This window comes from Nipponia nippon, unplaced genomic scaffold (assembly GCF_047370975.1).
Source record: "Nipponia nippon isolate SJK-2023a ecotype South Korea unplaced genomic scaffold, ASM4737097v1 scaffold_24, whole genome shotgun sequence".
Taxonomy (NCBI): domain Eukaryota; kingdom Metazoa; phylum Chordata; class Aves; order Pelecaniformes; family Threskiornithidae; genus Nipponia; species Nipponia nippon.
Genome location: NW_028262341.1, coordinates 245,962 through 269,068, shown reverse-complemented (window position 1 = coordinate 269,068; position 23,107 = coordinate 245,962). Strand labels below are relative to the sequence as shown.

Genomic DNA, 23,107 nt, shown 5'->3' with positions numbered 1-23,107 from the left:
GCAGCTTATTTGGCAGAGTGTGACAAAAGAGAGAGCAGTCCAGAACAAAAAAAAAAAGTGTCAGCGATACTTTAAGCATCTGTAAATGTTACAATTATATCCAAATATTATTTTAATTTTTGAATGCATTTGTTGAAGTCTAGGGGGTGGGAATACCTTTTCTTTTTTTCCCTTCATACTCTTTTCACAAAGTACTGGGGTATTTACAGGAGCAATTCATACAGTTAAATCCTCTTTTTTTTCTTTTTTTTTTTGGGGGGGGGAGGCGCTTTTTACCTTCTCTGAAAACCAGGTGTTCTTTGCAGCCACTAGGAAGGTGTGAGTGAGACAAGTGCGATGGCCGAAATGGTGGAGCTGCCAGGGGAGGGGAATTCCCTGATAAGAGCCGTCTATCAAAGCCGCCTTCGCCTCACCAGGCTGTTACTAGAGGGTGGCGCCTACATCAACGAGAGCAATGACAGAGGTGAAACCCCTTTAATGATTGCTTGTAGGACAAAGCATGTGGACTCCCAGAGTGTCAGCAAGGAGAAAATGGTTAAATACCTCCTGGAAAACAAGGCCGATCCAAATATACAGGACAAATCTGGAAAGACAGCCTTGATGCACGCTTGTCTGGAAAAAGCAGGCCCTGAAGTGGTATCTCTCCTTCTGAAAAGTGGAGCTGACCCAAGCCTGCAAGATCACTCCAACTGCTCTGCACTTGTGTATGCAATAAACTCTGAAGACAGAGAGACCCTGAAAGTTCTTCTTAATGCCTGCAGGGCGCGAGGGAAAGAAGTCATCATCATCACAACGGACAAGTCCCTGTTGGGAACGCAGAAAACAAAGCAGTACTTAAATGTCCCTCCTGCAGACCTTGAGGAATGCCATTCCCCAACTGCTTGCACTTCCCCATCGGAAATAGAACTGAAAACATCTCCATCCCCACTTTCAAGTTCAAATGAAACTAAAAAAGCACTCTTCAGCTTTAAAGAGCTGGATCATCCAAGAAGCATGGACAACTCATCTCAAACAGTTTCACCGACGAGAAAATCCAGCTCAACAAAAGTTGGGTCCAAGCTGGCACAAGTGCAGTGGCTACAGTCTGAGCCTTGGATAAAGAGCTCTCCGTCACTGTTTCACCAGAATAAAATTGCCTCTTTACAAGAAGAACTTCAGGATATTACTCCAGAAGAGGAGCTCTCTTTTAAAGTCAATGGCCTTGCCTTATCAAAGAGATTCATCACCAGGCACCAAAGTATTGACATAAAAGACACCGCTCATTTATTGAAAACCTTTGATCAAACTGGATCAAGGAAATTATCATATGATGAGATAAACTCTCAGACTCCTTATGCTGAAGAGAAACATAACCCCAGTGGGATTCCTGTGGGTAAGGATGCCAGTTTGGGACAAATCGGCTTTATTTCAAACCTCAGTAGCGTTATCCAGAAAAGATATTTAGGAGCAAATCACTACAGCTCTGATTCTCAGTTAACTACTAGTCTAAGTCCTGCTGCTGCAGAAGACAGTAAGTCAGCGATAGGAAAGAAAAAGATCCTTTCTCCATCTCACTCTTTGTTATCAAGTTCTAGAGAAGTACTGGAGAACATGCGTCCTGTTACCCTGAGCAGGAGAAATCAAGCTTTTCTAGAAAGACGGGGTTCAGGAGCCTTGTTGTTGGATCATATTGCTCAAACAAGACCAGGTTTTCTTCCACCACTGAATGTGAATCCTCACCCCCCAATTCCAGATATTACTTTCATAAACAGGGTTTCTGGGATGATTTCCCATGGACAAAAACACTTAATACCAGCAGCACCTGCTTTCCCTAGAGAGACCAAAACCACGAAAATGCTGCTAAGGAGACAGTCATTACAGACTGAGCAGATTAAGCAATTAGTGAATTTTTAACAGGGAATTAAAGGGTTACAAAATCTTTGGAATATGTACATATTCACTGCGCTATCTGATTGCAATGATACATATCACAAGAGATAGCAGGTCTGTGATGTAAGGCGCTCTGCTTTGGAATGAGTTAAATAGCTTAGAGACTACATGAAAAGACATGCTTAACTAATGATGCTGCTTTCTGCAAACTGAGGAATATTTATTATACTGTTTTCTTAATGTTTTCAACTTCAGCACTGAAATCTTACCCGTGACAGGCTGAACCTGCAAAGGGTCTTAGGCACTGCAGGTCTCATTTTAGGTTGGAAATACTACCACTCCATGGTTTCCCCAAATGTGTACTCTTTCTCCACCCAGAAGGGTGGTACACGGGGAATTTGGGAACTTGAAACATTTGACTGTGATGCTGGACGTCAGCCTGACTCTGTCCAAGTTGTGCAATATCCAGAAATCCCAGGCACAACCAGTGTGCACAAAGGGTGGGCAGTGGCAAGCGTACATAGGCAGCGTCTTCTGGCTTCAATGGCTTCACTGCAGGTAAACGGACGAGACACAGAGTCAATGACACTCGTGTTGCAGAGCTGTGTTGCACGCATAGCTACGCCCGGGAAACCCCAGCTGAAGACTGGGAGCCTGTTTTAGATGCCTTGCTGCCCGATGGAAGTCCGTCTGATAGGCAGAGCACTGGAGAGCCCAAGTTCAGCACACGACACCTGGGAGAGTCAAGAAGCCAGCACAGTGAGCAAGAAGTCCTGAATAATCTCATGTAAAATGACTAAACCCTGCTCGCACTGTCCATTAGGCATGTCAATCAGCGTTGGCTTCTCAAACTATGGGACTGCTGGAATCTGCTCATTTGAAAAGAGGAAGGGTGTGGGGAGGCAGAGGCTGTATCTAAACTAGGGTCCATTACTTTCTGTAGTTCCTAACTCCCCCAAAAAGGAGACCTCCACATCATGCAGGAGCTCCTTCTGCCTAGTCACAGGCCTGGGTTTCTTTTCAAGACAGGATACAGATGGTGGGACACATCCAGATGTTGTCTTGATCAGTGAGGACATGTCATACACACGCTTGGGAGCAAGGAAGAGCTCTGTCCTCCTGCTCAGACCTAAAAAAACCCTGACAGCTATGACGCTCACCTGGGAGATGGAAGTCCTCATTTTGCCTAATTTTAAGCAGAGGACTGAATTTCTTACAGATGAGAAATGCTCCTTTGCCTCCGAGCTATTGCATATTTTTAAGTATCTCAATCTAAAAATCTATTTTTCCTTCCCATTCAGTGTTCTGTGATTCCAACCATCTATCCTGTCTTTGTGCGTATTCCACAGATGCTTGATTTCTGGTATTGCATTTAGCATTTTATAACTCATCTTCTAAAAGATTGAGAAATATTGAATGTGTTCTGTTTTGTCATAAATTACAGAAATTAATTGTATTGAAATTGTGTATGTATAATGTGAATTTCTGTATACTGACATACTTTTTTTCTGAAAATACATAGTGGGTACTATCTGCCTTCTTGCAGCTTCAGTCAAAATTCACCCAGTCTGACACTGCCTAACAAATAACTGTAATGTTATTTAGCTTTGCCCTTAGTATAAGACAATTTCAAGTGGGTGATAAACATACAGTCTCTGTAAATACCTTTTTATGTAAAAATATAAAAATGTCCAAAAGTTCCTAATATGCATATTTTAAAGAAGGGAAGATTTGACATCTGGAAAGTAAACGAGTATGGTTTACATCTCTACACAACAGAGTTGTATATCAAGCGCTGATCTGAAACTACAGATTTAAATCTTGAAATAAATTTTGTGACCGAGTCTCTCCCATCTATAGCGATGATGGCTAGAAGGCAGATGATCTTACCACTGATGCTCTGGGCAAGCTCTCAAAGGTAGCTAGAATAAGCAAAGATGCAAATCTGTATCACAGTTGTCAAAATTAATTCTTCCCCACAAAATACAGGTCTTAAAAGCCGTGCTGTCCTTTGTTCTCAGTTACAGCTCTGCTGACTTGGGATGCGCAGCATTCTGGCGACAGCTGGGAAGGCTCATGGTGAGCTGCGCTGCGCTATCGTGTTTGACTTACTCGCAGATGACTGTCACGCTTCTTTAGTTTCTTACCCCTCAAGAGCAATCAGTACCAGTCACAAAAACGTTGGGTTTTTTTTTTAATTACAGATGGGCTATTCAGCCACTGAGACTCTTGGTCATTTATGGACTGGCTGGCAAACTCTGGTCTCTGCACATACACAAACAATAAGTGTTCACTATGTTAAAAAAAAAAAACCAAACACCACCTGAGTTTGAACATTAAGCATCCAAAAATGAGGAAGTTACAAAAGTGAAGTTACGTACATTTTAAGAGCTCTTACGTACTGGTGGAAACATGGTGAAGCTGATGGAGTATTTGGTTCCATGCAGGTTCTGCCTCTTACTTCAGGAGATGTTGGATCAGCACCCGCATATACCAGGTAGAAACAAGGTCTATGTGGAAATATTTTTATGGCAGAAAAATTATGTGGAACAGCATATGTCAATATGAAATTATTAACTGGGTATAAACTGGTCCCTACAAACACCATGTACAGACACAATATACTTTTCAAATGTTTTCATGATATTATAAATGGAAACGGCAATTTATAGTCTGTTCATCTCATAATGAAGTTAAATATTTGAAGCCAAAAATATATCTTTAAAAAAATACAAATACTTTGTTAGAAAAAATCAGCTAACAGATCAGATGATCTAACTGGTATCATTGCTGAAGGTATAAAGCCTGACTTGTGCTGTATTGATTTTATAAAATTACCTATATGGGATTACTGCTCCCTCAACTGAAACAGTGATTTTTTTACAAAATGCTCAATGGAGGAAAATGGCAAATGATGCAGAAGTAATATGAAAGGTTAACATTAGTGTTTGTTGTTGCATCAATGTTACAAGTGACCTTCAAAGGAAAAACAATTCAGTTTTGTTCTCTTGATGTTGTTATGGTGCATAAATAAAAGTTATTTTTTCCCTCCATTCAGGCAATATGGAAATAGACACATCCTTTTATTCACCACTGAGGAGATGCTGAGTCACTACCAAGGTAACTCACTCCTAAGTCTTTCTCAGGCTGTGTCTATGCAGGAAAATTGGAAGTTAATTAGATTTAATCCAACATAGCCAAATTTGTACAAAGTATTGTGTGAGAGAGGCTCTTTCAGTCTGTCGGTAGCTTACTGTGGTTCCACTTCGGTGGAGATACACTTCTGCCATCTCTGAAGTCTTAATTCTCGTCATTTTCCAGTCATCCATAATGTCTTTTAAGCAAAGAATGGGAAGCAAGACCTGAATTTATAACGTTAAATCACCCCCCGCTCCCCAAAACACTGAAGTTTACAAACAACAAAATAGCTTTCTGGTGTTTCTATGCATCTTAATAAAGAAAACACGACAAGATGAAACGATTTTGTTGGTAGTTTTAAGAGCTGTGGCTTCCCATCCAGAGAGAACCATCCGGACTAGTTCTCACACACTACAGTGAAAAATTAGTGAAGCTCATCCACTTTAACTTAGAGAAAGATTAATGACATAAACCCTTAAACATTCGTATTTTAAACTATATAAAATGGAAGTGGCATTTCTGTGAGCAAGCATTCCTGTCAACACATGCTACAGCTTTCAGTAAAATACACTACCTATGAGATAACTGATTTTGAATCTATGTGATAAGGTTAGAAAGGTGAAAAACATTTTTCTTTTGGTTTTCACTTTCTCTGCACAATGCTGTGAAACCACACAATGAAAGTAACTTCTAGACAAATAGTGGTGGCCTCACAAAAAACAGTGATCATCTAAACCACTTCATATTTTGGTTTAAGAAATCTAATAACAGTAAGTCACTACACAAGAATGCTGTAAAAAAGCTAAGGCGTGGTGGTCAAATCAGAGTTTTCAAAATATCCTTCCCTGCACTTTTTGTTTGTTTTTGCTTTAACAAGAAAGGTATTTGGAGTTGCTTTGTTTTGATTTTTGTCTTTCACAATTATGCAGCACTTCCAAAAGAATACTGCCATAATTTGATGCAGCTACACAAGAGAAATAGTAAACTAAACCAGTCACTAAATTCCTTTTTTTCCTCAACAATCCTTAATAGGACCTTCATCATTCTGCATCTGTTATGCAGTACAACTAATTAATTTTCCAACTAAAATCAGGTATTTATAAATAAATGGATTCTTACATTAGTAAACCATTATTCCATTAGTTGGCTATTTTGTTCATGTAACAAGACCATGGCTTGTTCTAGAAGGACCAACATTAGTCACAACCAACCATCCTACTAAAAACATTAACACTGTATTCATAAAAGGGGCAAGTTGTTTTTTTTAAATTAATGTTGAAATCCAGAATTAGAGGGAAGAATGCCTGTTTTAAAATAATTCCAGAAGTCACACATTTTCACCTTGAAGTATCACTGGCACTACAATACCTTCAAGGAGATCAGGTTTGATAAGGCTACATCTTAAAACTCAGTTGTTTGGTTTTTTTTTCAGAGTAAAAGGGATAAAATTCTTTTTTTTTTTTTTTTTTGACTAATTGTTCTGATAAAATACCCAGCTATTAATCCTTTTTAAAAGACAATAGGTCTTATACTCCTTTACACGAGTTAAACTTATTTTTATATATATAAAAAATTCCTGCAGAATTCCTGTTCTTCACAGGAGGACACCTGTTACCTGAGACAGGCGTCTCCTTGGCCGATGAAGGGTGTAGCTGGTTGAAAGAAAGCACAGACCTCCTAGGAACATCCTTGGCTTTAGCATTTCACACAACTGAAACCAAAGCCAGCTTCTTTTACTGGTACAGAAGGGACAACAGCACCCGAGGACTTAGATTAGGGACCAGGGCACTCTGGTGATATGAGCAGTTACTTTGTACAAATCCTTTACTTCAACAAATTCCTTGCACGTATCTGTTAAAGCTCGACAATGATGAAAATAAGTTTGTAATAACCAAACTATAGGAATTACAGAAGAATTACTTAAAACTCTTTTTGCATCCGTATTAATCCTCTGCGGTAGTATGTATTATGTAGCAGGTGAAATGTGTCCTTAAATCATAAAAAAAAAATCCAGGCTGAAAGGAACCTCTGGAGGTCTCGTCCAACCCCCAGCTCAAAGCAGGGCTTGCTTCAGCCATACTGCCCGTCTAAACTGGGATTTGGGAAGCCAAGGTATCAACAGTTCAACACTCAAGGAAGCACCAGAAGACTCAGAGTTATCAGCGTGAAGTCAAAACCACCATTTCCAATTTAACCATAAAGATGGCACCTCCTGTTCTGGCACCACACTGTAGATCATCTAGTGTTAATTCAGAGGTTCTGCCCCAAGCAGGGAAAAAAGTTAATTTATGTTCAGCCATTTAAAAAACATGCTAAGATCTTAAAATGAACAGTGAAGGTATTTTTTGAGAGTTGTATACAGTCCGGTTTATTCCCAGATTCCTGAAATCCAGATGCAGATGCATGCTGATGAACTGTAATTAATTCCTGTATTTCTTCCCTGAAGACATCAGCTAACAATTCTGAGCACTTCCACAAGCTGCCACAGGTGCACGAGTTACAGCCTTCTCTCTCAAAAGCCAGTCCATTTGAAAATACAAACTTGACCTGTACGCAGATTTTAAAAACCCAATAATGAGAACACCTTTCTAAAAGACATTTTAATTCGGCTTGGACAGATCCCCATTGAGATTATGAATTTGCATATGCAATTTTTTTCTGCTACCGCAATAGGGGGAATCACAATTAGGTGGTGAAGGCAACAGCTGTAATGGCAGAAGGATCGCTGAAAAATTCAAGGGAACCAAGCCAAAGTATAAGGATATTAAAAAACAACATACAATTGCCCCCAAAATGTAGATGTTCGAAATTCAGAGGACAACAGAGTAAAATACCTTGAATTTTACTGGAAGTACAATAAAAAAACCCTTCTTTATTATGGGTTTTTAATGAATAAGCTCTGCTGTGGCAGTCCAAGATGTTTTCCCCAGATGCTTATTGCACCGATCTGCCAGAAGTTACTGCTCCTGCATAAGGGAACATGGACCTTAATGCCACAGTGCAATTCGGAGTTACTGCAGTGTGGAGCGAGTATTTTCTTCAACTGTGCTAGTAAAAGGGTAATAACACAATAATTACAGTAATTTGCAGTAAAACAATATATCAGAAGTAATAGCAGCTACAAGAACCTAGTAACATCTCACTTCACTGCAAAGACATACGCCAAAACCCATCCGTCAAAGCCCTGCAAGAGAGGCAGAGCTAAAGGCTTGGATGTTACCTAGCAGCCCTTACTTTTGCACATAGGTTAGTACAAGATTTATACATAAAACTCTTGGTAAAACTGACAGTAAATGTAACAAGTTAATTGATAGAAGATAAGCCTAGGCATCAGGGAATCACACCGCATAGGCAAATAGGTATTCCTGCAACAAAAAATTAACTAAAGAATAAATGTCTGTGAGCATCAAAACACAGCAACAACAAAAAAATTGGTCGTCTTTTAATCACCAGTTACAAAAGTTCCTGATGGTGGGCTGCAGAAGTGGAGGTTTATGTAAACCTGATTCTGCACAAGGGAACCGGGAAGGTTCAGATACAGCTTCCTGGGGCTGTTGCACAAACACTGCTGATATAAAAAAGATGGCATGCGCCAGGTGCTGGAATCAAATTCTTCAGTATCCAAACAAAGCACAATAAAAACCACAAGTGAAAGCTTTACAGTGCTCGGACTCAAACATTAAATAGGGTTTAATGGACAGTGCAGAAATAAATCTGTAGTAACATTAGCAAATGGCCTGATCATAGACAGCTGGCTGATAAAGAAAACATAAAAGTCTTTAATTTGAAGGTTTTAATTGAACAAAAAGTCTGGGTTTGTTTCCAGTCAGAGTAGGCCAAAACTGAATAATTCTTCAGATGATGCTGAAGATGGAAGATGGGGAGAACTACTTTTGAAAATGTGTCTTTGGGGGCGTTTTCTTCAATTCCACAGCACATTTAAACAATACAAACCTCAGAATATCAGCTTCTGTTTTGCTTTCATCATTATACTTGCATGTTACTGCAGGATATTACTGAGTAGTTGTGCAGGACTAATGATGTCAGTTCTCTTCTGTAACATGTTATTTTATCTATTTAGTAAGTTCCATCAAGTTCACAGAAAAATACAAAGCTTGAACTACACTTGCAGTAAATTAGAAATGTTTTATTAATCAATTAACTCACCTGGACATCCTGAACAATACCTAATTCTATTAAAGTCAACAAGATTTTTCATGTAAAAAGGACAATTAAGTCTAAAAACCTGGCTGAAAGATATAAACAGACATGAAGCAACACCAATAGAGAAAATGATTCCACAAAGAGGTGTCAGAATTTACAGCTCCCAAATAAAGTTTTAAGTACAAAGAATAGATCACTGACAGAAGGTTTAAAAAAAAACAAAAAACGACAGCAACAGCTAGAGTAACATAGAACTGCCACAGATCCCTGTTTCCAACAGAAAAAATAACTGGCTTAATTTCACCTTTATTATCTCACTGCCAGCCCCACAGTTAACACATCTTATTTTAGGAGAATATTTGTATGAAGACTGGCGTGAAAACAGAGAAACAAATTCAAATGAATTTATTTATGTGCATGTCAGACCAGACTGACATAAACAACATAAATGACTTCACAGGAAATGAAGAGATCCAGGGGTAAAAAAGAATACGTACAGAAATTCAGATATATAGGACAATCCATATAGAATAAACAAATTCCCCATACAGTCAAACCCTTCCATCACTGCAAGAATGCTTCACAGAATTCATTTCTATCATTTTCTTAAATCTAGTTTTACATGTCTTGTTACCTTAATTAACTTCTCTGGTAAACCAGATCATATCTTTTAATTTTATCCGAATTTCCCTGTGAATATACGTGCCATATCCACATATATTGCTCAGTGATACTTCTTCCATGATGTCTGCACCCTTAAAAATACTTCTGGCAGTTGCTGATAATGTTTTTTACTTAATAGTTAAACCAGTTTTAACAAATCCTAATACTTCAGGTGGTTATTGGTAAGTGGGAAAAAGGTTTCTAAATAGCAGAAAAGTCTGCTGGTGTAGACGCAAAAAGGCCTAACCAACTGAAAGGCGAAATCCCTCAAATCAATAAATGTAACTGCCTGCAACAAGGAGCTGAAACAAGATCTAGGAGTCCATGCTAGTCCTAAACATTTATACAAATTGTGGAACAAAAGGACAACAAGATACTTATGTCTTTAAATCTATTAGAAATAAATGTATGGCTAGAAGGTATTGCTGCTTCTGAATGACCAGCAATGTCTTGAAAAGAAATCTAAACTAAGTCTAGAACTAGTAAGGTGTTCAATAAGAATAATATAAAAAACTCAGTGCTCTTTAATGGCAACTTTCATTCAAAAAATGAACATGGCTACAGCAATGTGTCCTGAAGCTATTTGCTTTATGTCCCTCAAAAGCAAATTCTGTTATTCAGACACCCGCCTGACTCATTTTGGCTAATGCAGCTATGTTGCATTTGATTCCAAAAGCTGGCTGATGTCCCCTAAGTGCTTCTTGTTCAATGGTGTATCCCAGAAAATAAAAACCTCTAACTATACTATTTCCTCCTAGTTTACTGTACATACTGTAGATTCAAAGCAATGCTTGTAACTTCGGTTTAACTGGTGCTTTGGTCAGTCACGTATCCTGTTCTCCCTGAAGGGGCGTTAGGTGAAAGGCTCATCACCCAGAAGAGGATACTGCATGATCCGATCTGCTAGCGCGCCTGTTCACGCAACAGCTCCGGAGCCTGTTTTAGTCAAAATGATCTGAGTCAGAAAAGGGTCTCTGAAGTACTGAAAATATTTTCCATAGTTATGATCAGTTAGGAAACTTCCTCCCATGGTATAGCAAAGTATGCGTGCAAAGCACAAAGAAACAGATGCTATAAAGAATTGAGAGGTTAAATCTGTTCAGATCAGATCACGTTGTCACAGTGAACTAAAAAATAAATCATTTCTCCAATTCATTAAAAGGAATCACACTGCCAAACTGGACCTTCTGGTGGTTACTGCCTTTCACATTGCCTGATTGTGTAAATTAATTTAAGTAAGTACTCTGTTTAACTATTCCAAGTACAGCTAGATAGTTTTCTTCCTTATTTGGAAAAGTATTGCCTAATTTTACCCAAATATATCTTAGTATGTGATAAAAATGATGAAAGCTCTACCCCTCAATAATGTAAAACGATTACTAGATAAACCTGGTAAAGGAGCTGTAGGTAACAACAAGGAATCCTGAATTATAATGACTGCATAAAATAATCATATTTCAAGATTCAGGATTAATAAATATAACTAACTTTTCTATCACAGTTCTATTAATACTATAAAAAAAAGTCATAAGAACCAAAAATTGCTGTATTTAACTCTTTAGTATACAGCCTGTCCGGTGTTGCGTAAAACATCAAAGTTAAAAAAATTCATACATGTGAGAGGAATAGGAAGAGGAGGGTAGGAAGATGCCAGAGTAACATCTCTTCACAGAATCAGCTTTCATTTAGAAATCACAATCTCCTCTGTCATTGTGAAAAAAAAAAAAAATCTGTAATATTTGGCAAAAGACAACAATACACAGCTTGTGTTTCAATCTGCACAGATTTCAGTATCTGTGTCCATTTTAAGGGATGCAGAAGCAAGAGAGCCAAAAAATGCTTAAAATTAAATAGGTCGGACTTTTCCTGCAGGTGGTAAGGGTTGCAATTTTAGTTTTTCTCAATGGGAAGTTCAACTTTTGAAAATTTTTGAAATCATATTCTGAGAGTTAAAAAGATGCAAAATCCAGGAGAATGTAGAAAATAACTACTATCACATAAATGTATAATTTTTGCTGTAAGCACTAATCGCTGTACAGCTATTTCATTCTTAGACCCTCAGAAAGGCTTTCACAAAGACTGCAGGAGAACATTTTACAGAACTCCTGTTATACTTAAAATTTAGTTTAAAGCTCCTGAAAGAACCACCAGCACTTCTCTATCTTATAAACCACTCTAGCTCTTTTAATGCTGCCTCTGATGTGTACCTCACTGTAATCCCTCTTTGTGCTTTATGTACCAGACATGATTATTCTTCATTTTGGGGGTTCTGTTTGCCCCAGCACCTCCTGCAGTGCAGCTACAACTCCAATTCAGCCTTCTCACAACCCAAGGACAATGCTGCTGATGGCTCAGAGAGCACGGAGGCAAGCCATGGCGTGGAATGCACAATTACCACATTGCAGAGAACCCAATTAGTTTTAATTCGGGAAAAATAACCATTCTTTCTCCCTGGAATGTGTAGCATGATGGATCCCACTCTTCAGATCTAGCAAACATAATCTTCTATTGACTATGAGCAAGAACATTCTCAATTGCACTGGCATTAAAAACAGAGTGTATCAAGATGAGCTACAAAATAACCCCTTTGGGAATTGCACATTTCTGTACTTAATACAGTCTTGACTCTTGTCCTCCCCTATAAAAAGCAAAAACAGGCTTTAGTAGAGATTGAGTGTCCCATAGACTTTGGCTTACACAAAAGCAGTTAGCAGCAAATTATCTTGGTCCACAACTATCAGATGGGGCCATTCTGGCCTTTATATGCTTGCAGGGAAGAAGTACTAGGAATACTTGGGTAACACGAGTAGCCTTTACCACGCACCACTGAGTGAATGAGATGGAACATGCATATAATGAGTAAGTAACAATTAAGCCTGTCAATAAAGTGTTATACAAAAACTCCTCCAATAACCACAGGTGTGTTCTGTACAATTCTTTTGGTAAGGAAATGCATTTCTCTGAACAAGAAATCTTCATGTTTAAAGAAGCTAATTATTATGAGGTCAGACATTGCCTGCTTTGTATTTACTATTCTACTCCTATGGCTTTTTTGAATTCAGAATTTTTTGGCTCTAAAATGTCATAATAAATCCTACTTTTATCAAACTTTTCTCGGATGTAAAGCAAATCTTCTACAGAATACACATCTTCCTTTCCTGTCCAAACAGTGAGGCTGTATCTATATCCAAAAAAAAGGGGGGGGAGGGGGAGAGAAAGAGAAAAACGAGAAAAAAAAAAAAAGAAAAAAGAATATGTTACTATTTTAAGATAAAGCATGTAAGACAGAAAGACATTGCACTAATAAACTGCTAAAAATATTCAGGACTATGGTATCTTAATTTTAGGAATGTAATTAAATACCGAAAACTTAATCTCCTTTAGATTTCAAAGTTAAGCAACCGCAATTTATGAACTATCAGAATTAACAGTTTTATATGTACCTGCCCTCCTCACCCCTCTACATCAAGGCAAGTCACCACTCTCTACCCTCCATTTGTGCTACAACCGAGAGTACCGAGAGTGCCTCCGATCTTCTTGTTATCACAATGGCTTCAAGTTACTGGGAAAAGCAATTGCTGGATCAAAATGCTACCCCAGAAACAGGCGTGCTCAAACACACCCTAGTTTGCACACAGGGTGCACCGAATGCTTGGTACAGACAGACTAGCTGAAGAATATGACGGACAGTCTTTAAATAAACTTCTATTTGACATCTGCAAACTAAAATTTGCAGAGGTCTATTCCTTTGCCACGTTTTTTTTTTCCTCATTGCGGAGGTAAGTCACACAATTTGGCTCCAGTCAAACTTCAATTTCTTGCTCCTAAAGCTAAACTTGCAAGAACTTCCCAAGGAGGACTGGGAATTTTTTAAGATGGACAGTCCTACACTACCCAGGACAATCTGTCTGTAGCCTGGTCCTTGTGAAAACAGTTCTGCCAAACCTAGCAAGGAGTGAAATAAAAAACCTTAAGCAGATAGCCAGCAAAGAAATTTACCAGACTGAGCATTTAAAGTTTGACAAAGTAATAAATAGTTACAAGCAGAGCATTAGAACAGAAAATATGAGGCTATCTCAGTCATAGGTGATTTTCATACTCCATGTTTTGTCACCTCAGTGATGTGTAGTGATGCCATCTGATTAACTGAATGTTCTTCTGTATCACATACACTTTTCTCATTAATTGCACAGACTTCATTACAACTTTTCAAAAAAACGGAAGAACTTCGAAGTATCATTTAAAGTCAAAAGCATTACCCTCTGTCCTGGTTTCAGCTGGGATCGAGTTAATTTTCTTCCTAGTAGCTGGAATAGTGCTGTGTTTTGGGTTTAGGATGAGAATAATGTTGAGAACACACTGATATTTTGGTTCTTGCTGAGTAGAGTTTACACCAGTCAAGGACTTTTCAGCTTCCCCTGCTCTGCCAGGTGCACAAGAAGTTGGGAGGGGGCACAGCCAGGACAGCTGACCCAGACTGGCCAGAGGGCTATGCCATACCGTATGGCGTCATGCTCAGTACATAAACTGGGGGAGTTGGCCGGGGGATGGTGAGCAATTGTATCATTTATCACTTGCTTTGTATATTATTATTGTATATTATTATTATTATTATTATTACTACTACTACTACTACTACTACTATTATTATTATTCTATTTCATTTTATTCAATTATTAAACTGTTCTTATCTCAACCCACGAGTTTTCTGACTGTCACCCTCCCAATTCGCTCCCCCATCCCACTGGGGTGGGGGTGTGAGCGAGCGGCTGCGTGGTGCTTAGTTGCTGGCTGGGGTTAAACCACGACACCCTCCACAATCTCCACATGACAAATACTTCATTTTTCCATTTGTTTATTAAAACTGCATTACTCTAAAATACAGGTGAATCAGAATTTAGTTGTATGGCAGCAAAACTGGCTCAGGAATTTCTGTCTTCTAATCATGCCACTAAAAAGTCAGGATTTTTATGCTGAGGTAAAAGAGAAAAGTAGGAACAATGCTTGTATCCAGTGAGGATGTATTTGAGAATGGCACAATTCACAAGACATATTCTTAACATAACAATATTCTGAAATTAATTTCCTAGTTTAAAATGATTAATTCTAATTTCTCTCTTGATTCTCCGGTGTAAACAAGAGTAACAGCACTTTATTTGTCCATCCTGTTGTTTCTAATTACTTAGAAATTTTCCAGACAAGTGACTGTCTTAAATTTTCTGTCTTGGGCTTTGACCTTGGCTGGTGCTTAAGGAACAACTCTACTAAAGTGTAGGTAGGCAGAGTAGGTGAAAAAGATGAGTAAATGACAATATGTATGAAGCAGGTTTTATTCGCATTCTATTACATGTAAATAATTTTTTAAATGAAATTGTTATGTGTTTGTAAGAACAATTTTAAAAGGAAAATATAAGTCAGCATTTGGAAACCACTGAATGTGTTTCAAGTACCTAAGCAAAATTAATTAGCTTTGTAGCAAACTCACTGACTTCCAATCTAAAAATCACTTTTGATGTTTTTAAGTGACATTATTACCGAAGATATAAATACTGAATCCAATAAAAAGTATATATAAAATCTAAGTATTTAAATTGAATTAATTCCAAATTGCAACATCAAAATATTTAGTCTATTTAACTATATTAGTCTTATGAAATGTTTATAATGGAACTGGATTACAAACCTACACAAGATTTAAAATTACTTATTACAGGTAACGAAAGAGGCTTTTGGAATATTATTATTTTGAAGAAATGAATAGTGACCACTTCTGTATGACGAAACAATTTAAGAACTGAAGAAATTAAAGGACAAAGTAAAAGAAAAAATATTTTCAATGTAATTGGGATAAGTATGTACACATAAATGTGCTATATTTAATATAAACAAATATGTGCCTTTATAATAAAGACATCAAAAAATAAAGGCCCTCAAACTTACCTATCTGACTGCTGGATTAACCAACACAGCTCAGATACTGACTGTCGTACTAATGCTGCTCTTACAGGGAAAGTTACAGGCTGGGAAAGCGTATTGCATATCTGAGCCATTTCTTTCACCATCATCCAATCATAGCCTACAGTAAAGACCATTTGATTAAAAAGAATTCTTCACAAACACAATCTCTATCAAAATAAAGACACAATGATTTATAGAATGGTTAGGTTGTAAGACAAAACAAGAGCAAAGATGGGTTTTGTGAAAATCACATAATTCTAAATGAAAATGCCAAATGACTATAAATAAAAAATGTCATCGTCCCAGAGGAGAAAAGCAATACTGACATGGAAAAATAAACTTATTCTGAGAATCTTTATTTCCAGTAACTGCTTTGTTATTCTACATATAGCTATAGAATGTGACATTTTTTAATGTCCAGGAGATTGTATCTTTGCCCTTTCTCTAAAAAACATTGCTGCCACTGACTTCAATACGGACTAGTTTTAACTTGACAGTGATCCTTTTAAAACAAAAATATTATGAAAAATATATAAAAAAAATTAAATTAATTCAGCAGGACTGTAGTTACACACAAATGAAGCACGTAAAACATTTTGTGCTTAAAAATGCTAATATCAAGCAATCTAAAACACTTGAAGTGCCTGCTGTTGAGATTTTTACAAGCACTGGAGCTATTTAAAATGGTATTTAACTGTTCTTTTATTTCTACAGGCTATGAAAATCTTAACTTCAGTAACAACAGTGAATCATTTTCTTCTCAATTACTCATATGCAATATAGTGACTGGAAAGACTAAAAAAGCACCAAATCTTAAAAAAAAGGTTTTGTTTGGCAAACAGCAACTCTGAGTTGAAATCAGTCAAATAAGCTGTTTTTCTCCTGTCTTACAGTATACCCTTAATTAGCATCACCATAAGCTGAAATTTAGACTGGAGATAAAGTTACATTTATTAAGAAAGGTTACTCAGTACAGTGTTTCTAATACACATTTCCAGCAACTCTTTACTGCACTGAAAATACTTTGGAGAAAGTACTATACAGTTTAATAAAATTGCTGTATAACATACAATAAAATCCCCACAATACTAAATCTTGATAATGAGTAATTAGCAATTGGAATGGTGTATAATTTTGCCATTGTGGTCACAGACGATATCAGTGGGGACTATGCTACTGCACACAAATGCATGGGCACTGGAGTAAAACACCCTAACAAAGCAGCTATGAGAATTATGAGAGGAAGCCTGTGAAAAGGACCCTAAAGTAATGGCTAACTGGAAAATCTACGGCAAAAATTCAGTTATTCAACAGAAACGAAATGTTATAAACAATGCTGACCTAAAACTTTATTTCAGTTATCTATTGCAAAAGCACACTGATAGGGTTTGAAATTTCCAGCTAATCTATTTTTCTTCAGGAAACGTGCCAGAATTACGATTAGGAAACCAATCTTCCTAGAATTCAGGGAGCAGACTACCTGAAACAGGACTTGAGCAATTTGTCCTCCAAAATTCCTTAGTATGTGAGAATGAGTTGAAGAACAAAATAGTTTATTTTAACAAATAAAATATCAGATTTTTTATACAGTTCTGTTGCAACTCAAACACTGAACTAACTGCTATACAACACACTATCAAACATACATCAACAAAGAAAACAATTCTTCTTACTTTGACTATTATTTTCAAACTGAGAAGATGGCATATAGTTTATTTTAAACCAATTATGAAATGAATTTGAAGAAAACAGGCTATGCAGTCTAAGCATGAAATTTTCTGTCTTTACCTTTATTGTGTTTGTCAGGGTGCCAGCCAGTTGTCCATCCCAGCGATAAGGTTACATTTGGGAAAAATGAAGTGACAGTGTCGAGGAACACTTTTGCATCTACTACAGCATTACTTCCGTTAGGTCCCGGTAGGATGTCTGCATTGATCCAAACGGGTCGCCTCAAATGCTGCTTCACATGTTCAAGAAGCTCCAAGGAAGGCTGTACGGCTTCTATGCTGTACCAAGAACACATGGGTGAGATGAGACACCTCAATCTGATTGAAGATGGGAAATGTACAGTATATATATAGATGGATATGTTAAAGAAGCTCTCCCTGTATGCCAGAGAGCAAATGCTGAAGACCCTTTCTACCATAAGGCGACTGTTACTGCTGGTGTAAAGTAGCATAAGCCTCTCGTCTCCCTGCTGCCCAATATGAACTACTTCACGGCTTTTATCTCATGGCTCTTCTAACTCCTGACCTGGGTTGGTCAGGACTTGGACGTCAAGACTTGGATGTTATTGAACTCTTAGGAAGGATTTTAATTAAGGAAGCCATGGCAGGCTCTAACACTTTTGTAGTGGTTGTTCCCACAGCTCAAAAGTGTGGCATAATAGTGGCAGCATGAAGAAGTCTGTCCATCAGACATTCATCCTAGAGCTAATTATTAAGTATGGGATGTAGTCACTTGAGCAACCAATGTAGCACCACTTGTAAGCATTTTACAAAATATTTTAAGTCACATACTCTCACTGTTCTCTCAAATCAAAAGAAAAAGCATACCTAGAAGGCAAACAATAACCTTTCTCTATCCTACCAAAACATTCAAGACAGCAGCACTGTGGAAGGAAAGGAAATGTGGAATAATGGGAAAAAGGAATGAATGCCAAGAAAACATGTATTTTTTTCTCTCACAGCAAATTAATTAACAATCTATATAACATTCAAAAATTTAAAATCATTATGGTCAGAGTTGGGATTTCCTTACTAATAGCAAGGACCTGTGTTTCCTCCTGTGAGTCTTGAAAAGCTCGGAATAAGTCATCTTCTAGCTTTTCCTCAAAATCTTGCAGTGACCCGATACAGAGCTGAGCCAACAGAAAATTCTTCATGTTGTTCTGCAGCGTTAGTTTCCCTGTTCAGCCTCCTAAATTGGTCCCTCTGGGTGTCACAAGAGGACGAGGAAAAGCAAGGGGAAGAGAAGGCACTGTGAAGAGCAAGGAGAGGATTCACAACTGCTCCAGCTTACAGATATAAACCACAGGCTACATGCTCCACAGGTGCCTGTTTGAAGAACACAGATGATGATTAACTGCTACCGTGTCTGCCCGGTTCCCAATTCCAGCTGTATCTCCAGCCTCTTAAACCAGTGCTGACGCTTGCCTTAGCAGCAGTGTGTGAGCTTAGGGACACAAAGTGGTAAACTACTATTCTCATTGTTTTGTAGGGATGGTTCTGTACCAAGTTATTCCCTAACCTGGCTCATGACGAGGTGAGATGAATTGTGTCAGGATTCGACGCCAAAAATGGGAATGGCAGCCAGCTGTTACACTAGGTTAGCTCTAAAGCCAAAAATTGTCCCCTGAGCTGCCTTTGTTCTTTCCCGTAAAAAGTTGTTTTGTACATTTCAACTTTTGTACTGTTGAGAAAGCTGCGTAGTGGCAGGAATTCCACTCAACGCTTTCAGTTAGTATTAGCTCAAGACTTAGAGAAAAGCTAGTAATGGCTTGAGTTAATATTATTAGCTTAAGTATTTCTCACATTGTCTGAGGCCAGAAGAGTTCACATTTTCCCATATACAAGTAATTGTCAAAGCCAGTGCAATGCCTTCCTTTTTACTACAAAATACAATGTAATGTAAAGAGAAAAAAGCCCAAAGCAGCATCTCTTGAAACAAACAAAAAAAGCCCCAGACAGCACTGTTTTTATTGCACAGCATTTGGAAAATTCAAACGTATTGCTGACTCCACACTGAATGATTCTGGCATTTTTGAAGTGGGACTCTGAATTCCGTTTGCACAACACATTCACTCCTGTAGATAAAGCCAGCAGGAAATGTGATTATGTGGTCAATCAAGCTGACAGAGTAGAAATATACAAAATACTTATTTTTAAGTGCTGTTGAAATAATCTCCAAAACTTCAGCAATGGTATCCAAAGAAATATTATTCAAAAGAATGCCATAATGTGTATCACTCATTTGACTGTATCTGCACTTTATGCTTGTATTTTTTAAATGCTTTTATACAATTAGACTTTTATAATGCAACATCATTTTAAGTTTTTTTAAATCACTGCACTTGCCTGGAAATTCCTTGCAGAAAAATAAGAGGTAGATGTTTTTAAATTAATTTAAACAATAATTAAAATGAAAAAAAAAAACCACAAAACCCAAAAACAACCCAACCACCAACAAACCCAAAGAAATGTCTACTTCTCACTGTCCTTCCCCTTCTCTGTTGAGGCAGACATTTACAGATTCTGTTAAAAATAAAATTATTTAGCCTGCCCACATTTTTTGTATTTTTTGTATTATGAACTTTGACAGGAAAACTGTGATTGCATTACACAGAACAAAGGTATAAATCACATTTTACAACTACCTAGCTTTTTTTTTTGCATTTCCACAGCATAGTTAGGCATTGATGAGGCTCTTTTTAATATGGAGGTGGATTCTCCATCTGCTGCAAAAATAGACATTGCAAATCTAGACAAAGCTAAAGTTACAAGTTGCAGAGGTGTATATCTGCAAATTACAGCTCACTTTGAAACCCATTTCAAACCTTTCAAGGCAATCTCATGGGGTTTTCAGGTATATTTTCCATTAAACACAATGAAACAGCTAAATTCACAATGGTTAAAATTCTAAATGAACCTCTGAAAATTTAATTAAGAAGTTAGGTCAAAGAAACTGAATTTACTTCAATATACACACACCTTACTACACAATAAGCAGGACAACATTTTTGTATTACAAACAATGCTGAAGAAATCTACCACCTCATCATATGTGGTATGAGATCAGATATTCAAAGGAGTACACCTAATTCTTGAATTGAGACATCCCCAATAGATTGTTAGTATTGGAGCTGATCAGGAAACAGAATTCCTCTCCTTGGGGGGGGGGGTGGGAGGTGGGGGGAAGCTCTGGGAAAATAAACATATTCATGCTGGTATGGGCTGACGTTTCTAAATTATTATGAACTTCACCAGACCTGGAACAGAAGCTGGCTTTACAGCAAGCTTTTCAGACGCTCACTGAAAAACCTTGACACTTTCATTCCCCTTCCACGGTAGAGAATGACACCGAGAAAGCTGGATGACAGCCTGTGCGCTGGCAGGCAGAGAGACCCAGGGGGCTCAGCCCCGTCTGCAGCCTGGGAGTCACTGTCTGACTTTCCAGTCAGAAGGTTGTCTTGTCTTTCCCAATTTCCTTGCACAAGCAGAAAACTTATAGGAGCTTCCCAGATAGGCACTATCATTTCAGTTTTCCCAATCAGAAAACTTTGCTCAGGTAACAATTTCATTGAATATGAAATCATTATTTGTAGTTCAAAACACTTTCAAAGCTTTTATTCTTGCAATGCATTTAGTAATAGTGATTACGTTTCACTGCATTTTCTGTTTCAGAAGGAATGCATTACATTAAATTGCACAATAAGAAAAAGTTTGGTCTACTGTTGCCAAAGGACAGTTAGCAGTACCTGTAAAATTGTTAATTGGTCAGAATGCAAAGAATATACAAATCTTTTTGTCTTGAGATACCTCTTGAAATCCAGCTTGATGCCTTTATTTGTATTGACAATCTCTTCTAGCCATTCCTGCAATGTGTTGTCACTGTCCGTTTCAGGTGGATGAGCCATGATAGGGTCTCCATTTCCTCCCTTGCCACCACGAAGAAGAACATCTGCTTCTATCATGTGAACATCACCTGTTGATTTAAAAAATGAATGCTCTTAACAGAAGCAAATCCAATAGTTCCAGTGTCTGCTTCAGAGTAACAATTACAGGGCAAGTCTCTCTACACTGCACTGTGCACACTTACTCCACAAAGATCACCCAGTATGAGTTGCTGCCTGTGAAGCAACAGAGATGCATTTCTTTGGGTACTTCAGTCACTAAACTCTTTAGAAATCTATAAGCACATGAAAATTTATTTTTGTAGATACATTTGGCCAAGTAATCATGTTTTTTTCAGAGGAACAACAAAATGAATATCCCAAATGTGAATCTACTCTTGCTAAACTACAAATCTTTTCCTCTTAAAACAGGGGTCCAGACAGAGGCTTTTAGAGAAAAGGTAACTGGAAGATTTTACCACTGGCAGAGACTGAGTACTCCCCTTGTCTCATTCTCAAAACTGACCAACCCACCTCAGCCAAAACTTGTTTTGCTCCACTGCCTACTGGCCTCTACTGGCCTTTTAACAGCACTGATACCAAACCTCACTGGATGGAGGGATGGAGGGAAGGAGGGATAGAGGGATGGAGGGATGGACGGACTTTTAATCAGCTCATTTCCATTTTCTGTTTTCCAGAGCAGATCCACAAACAGAAGTGTCAGCATAATGGAAAAGATGACCTACCATGAGATCAAACAGGAAAGAATAGAGACAACGTGACCACCGCTGCGTGGGCTGGCTATCAGGGAGCTGCGGTCTATCAGTATGTAAGACCACATCAGAGAAACCAGTTTTACCTGCAGCAGGAGCTTTTGCATTCTGCAGTGCAAACACAGAAACCGAACACCGCCCCAGACAAGTTTCGCTCGAGTGCGTGAAACCAGGCGACTCCTTAACCATGGCTCCAGTCTGCTAGGAGGTGATGAAGGGCTTTGTTAACTTGAAGGTCTGGCCTGACAGAGCCTGCGCACCTGGAAGCTGGTTGTCCTTTCTCAACTACGTGAGCTTGTCCAGTAACCGGGTACCACCTCCACACCTTGTCCTGCCGGCCTTCGCGATGCCGGTTCGCAGGAGCAGCGGCCATCCTGGGACGGGCCCTGCCTGGAGGACAAAGCGGGGGCGCCTCACGGCACGGCCAGGCCCCCTCCGCCCGTCACCCCGGGCCGTCACAGCCGAGGCGGCCGCCCGGCGTCAGGGCAGGCCGGCAGCGGCTCGCACTTACTTCTCGCCGCCTCCCGGGCTCGGGCCTTGCTGTTCGCGGCGTGGAACCACCTGATGGCCGCCCCATCTCTCGCTCGGATGCGCTGCGCCCTCAGGAAGTGATCCACCGCCTCCTCGCTCCAGGCGCCTGCGGCGGCGCGGAGGGAGAGCTCCCTTCAGCACCGCCGCTCGGCGGGACCGGCCCCAGGCCACCCCCGCCGCGGCACCGGGAGGGGAGAGGCGGCGGCGGCCCGGTCCCCGCCGCCCAGTTCTTACCCTGCGCCTCGTCCGCCATCGCCTCGCCGGGGCCCGCCCCGCCGCTGCGGCGGGGGTGCGCTCCTCCGCCTCCTGAGGCGGGGGGGAGCGCCGCGGGCTGCCGGCGCTCTCCGGCCCGGGGAAGCGCAGCCACGGCCGCCGGCTCCGGCCGCCGACAGCGGGGACC

At 39.2% G+C, this 23,107-nt stretch overlaps 2 protein-coding genes across 9 annotated transcripts in view; one reads left to right on the top strand and one right to left on the bottom strand.

Annotated features, from left to right (window-relative positions):
* The window catches only part of ANKRD34B (ankyrin repeat domain 34B), a 17,276-nt gene extending 5,090 nt beyond the window's left edge, over nucleotides 1-12,186 (top strand). For 2 of the 3 annotated variants that reach the window (XM_087761531.1, XM_009476759.2), the window contains one exon: nucleotides 306-1,918. In XM_087761531.1, coding sequence (XP_087617657.1) covers nucleotides 337-1,893 — 1,557 coding nt within the window. In that variant the 5' untranslated portion in view covers nucleotides 306-336 and the 3' untranslated portion in view covers nucleotides 1,894-1,918. Of the gene's footprint in view, nucleotides 1-305; nucleotides 1,919-4,316; nucleotides 4,367-4,927; nucleotides 4,990-12,076 lie in introns of those variants that run through there. The other variant, XR_015705610.1, reaches the window with a different exon arrangement.
* On the bottom strand, nucleotides 1,963-23,107 carry FAM151B (family with sequence similarity 151 member B). 6 transcript variants are annotated; one of them, XR_015705611.1, is made up of 8 exons: nucleotides 22,942-23,107; nucleotides 22,688-22,813; nucleotides 21,330-21,495; nucleotides 17,581-17,798; nucleotides 15,775-15,910; nucleotides 12,933-13,015; nucleotides 4,272-4,379; nucleotides 2,475-2,603 (listed from the first exon to the last, which is right to left on the bottom strand). XR_015705611.1 is itself a non-coding variant. In XM_087761533.1 (7 exons), the coding sequence occupies exons 1-7, from the start codon at nucleotides 22,958-22,960 to the stop codon at nucleotides 2,489-2,491; spliced, it is 888 nt and encodes a 295-aa protein (XP_087617659.1). In that variant the 5' UTR covers nucleotides 22,961-23,107; the 3' UTR covers nucleotides 1,963-2,488. The 6 variants fall into 6 exon arrangements, 5 of the variants coding, with proteins under 5 accessions (XP_087617659.1, XP_087617661.1, XP_087617662.1 ...); XM_087761533.1 differs by lacking the exon at nucleotides 12,933-13,015 and having other exon boundaries at nucleotides 1,963-2,603; XM_087761535.1 differs by lacking the exon at nucleotides 2,475-2,603 and having other exon boundaries at nucleotides 4,217-4,379.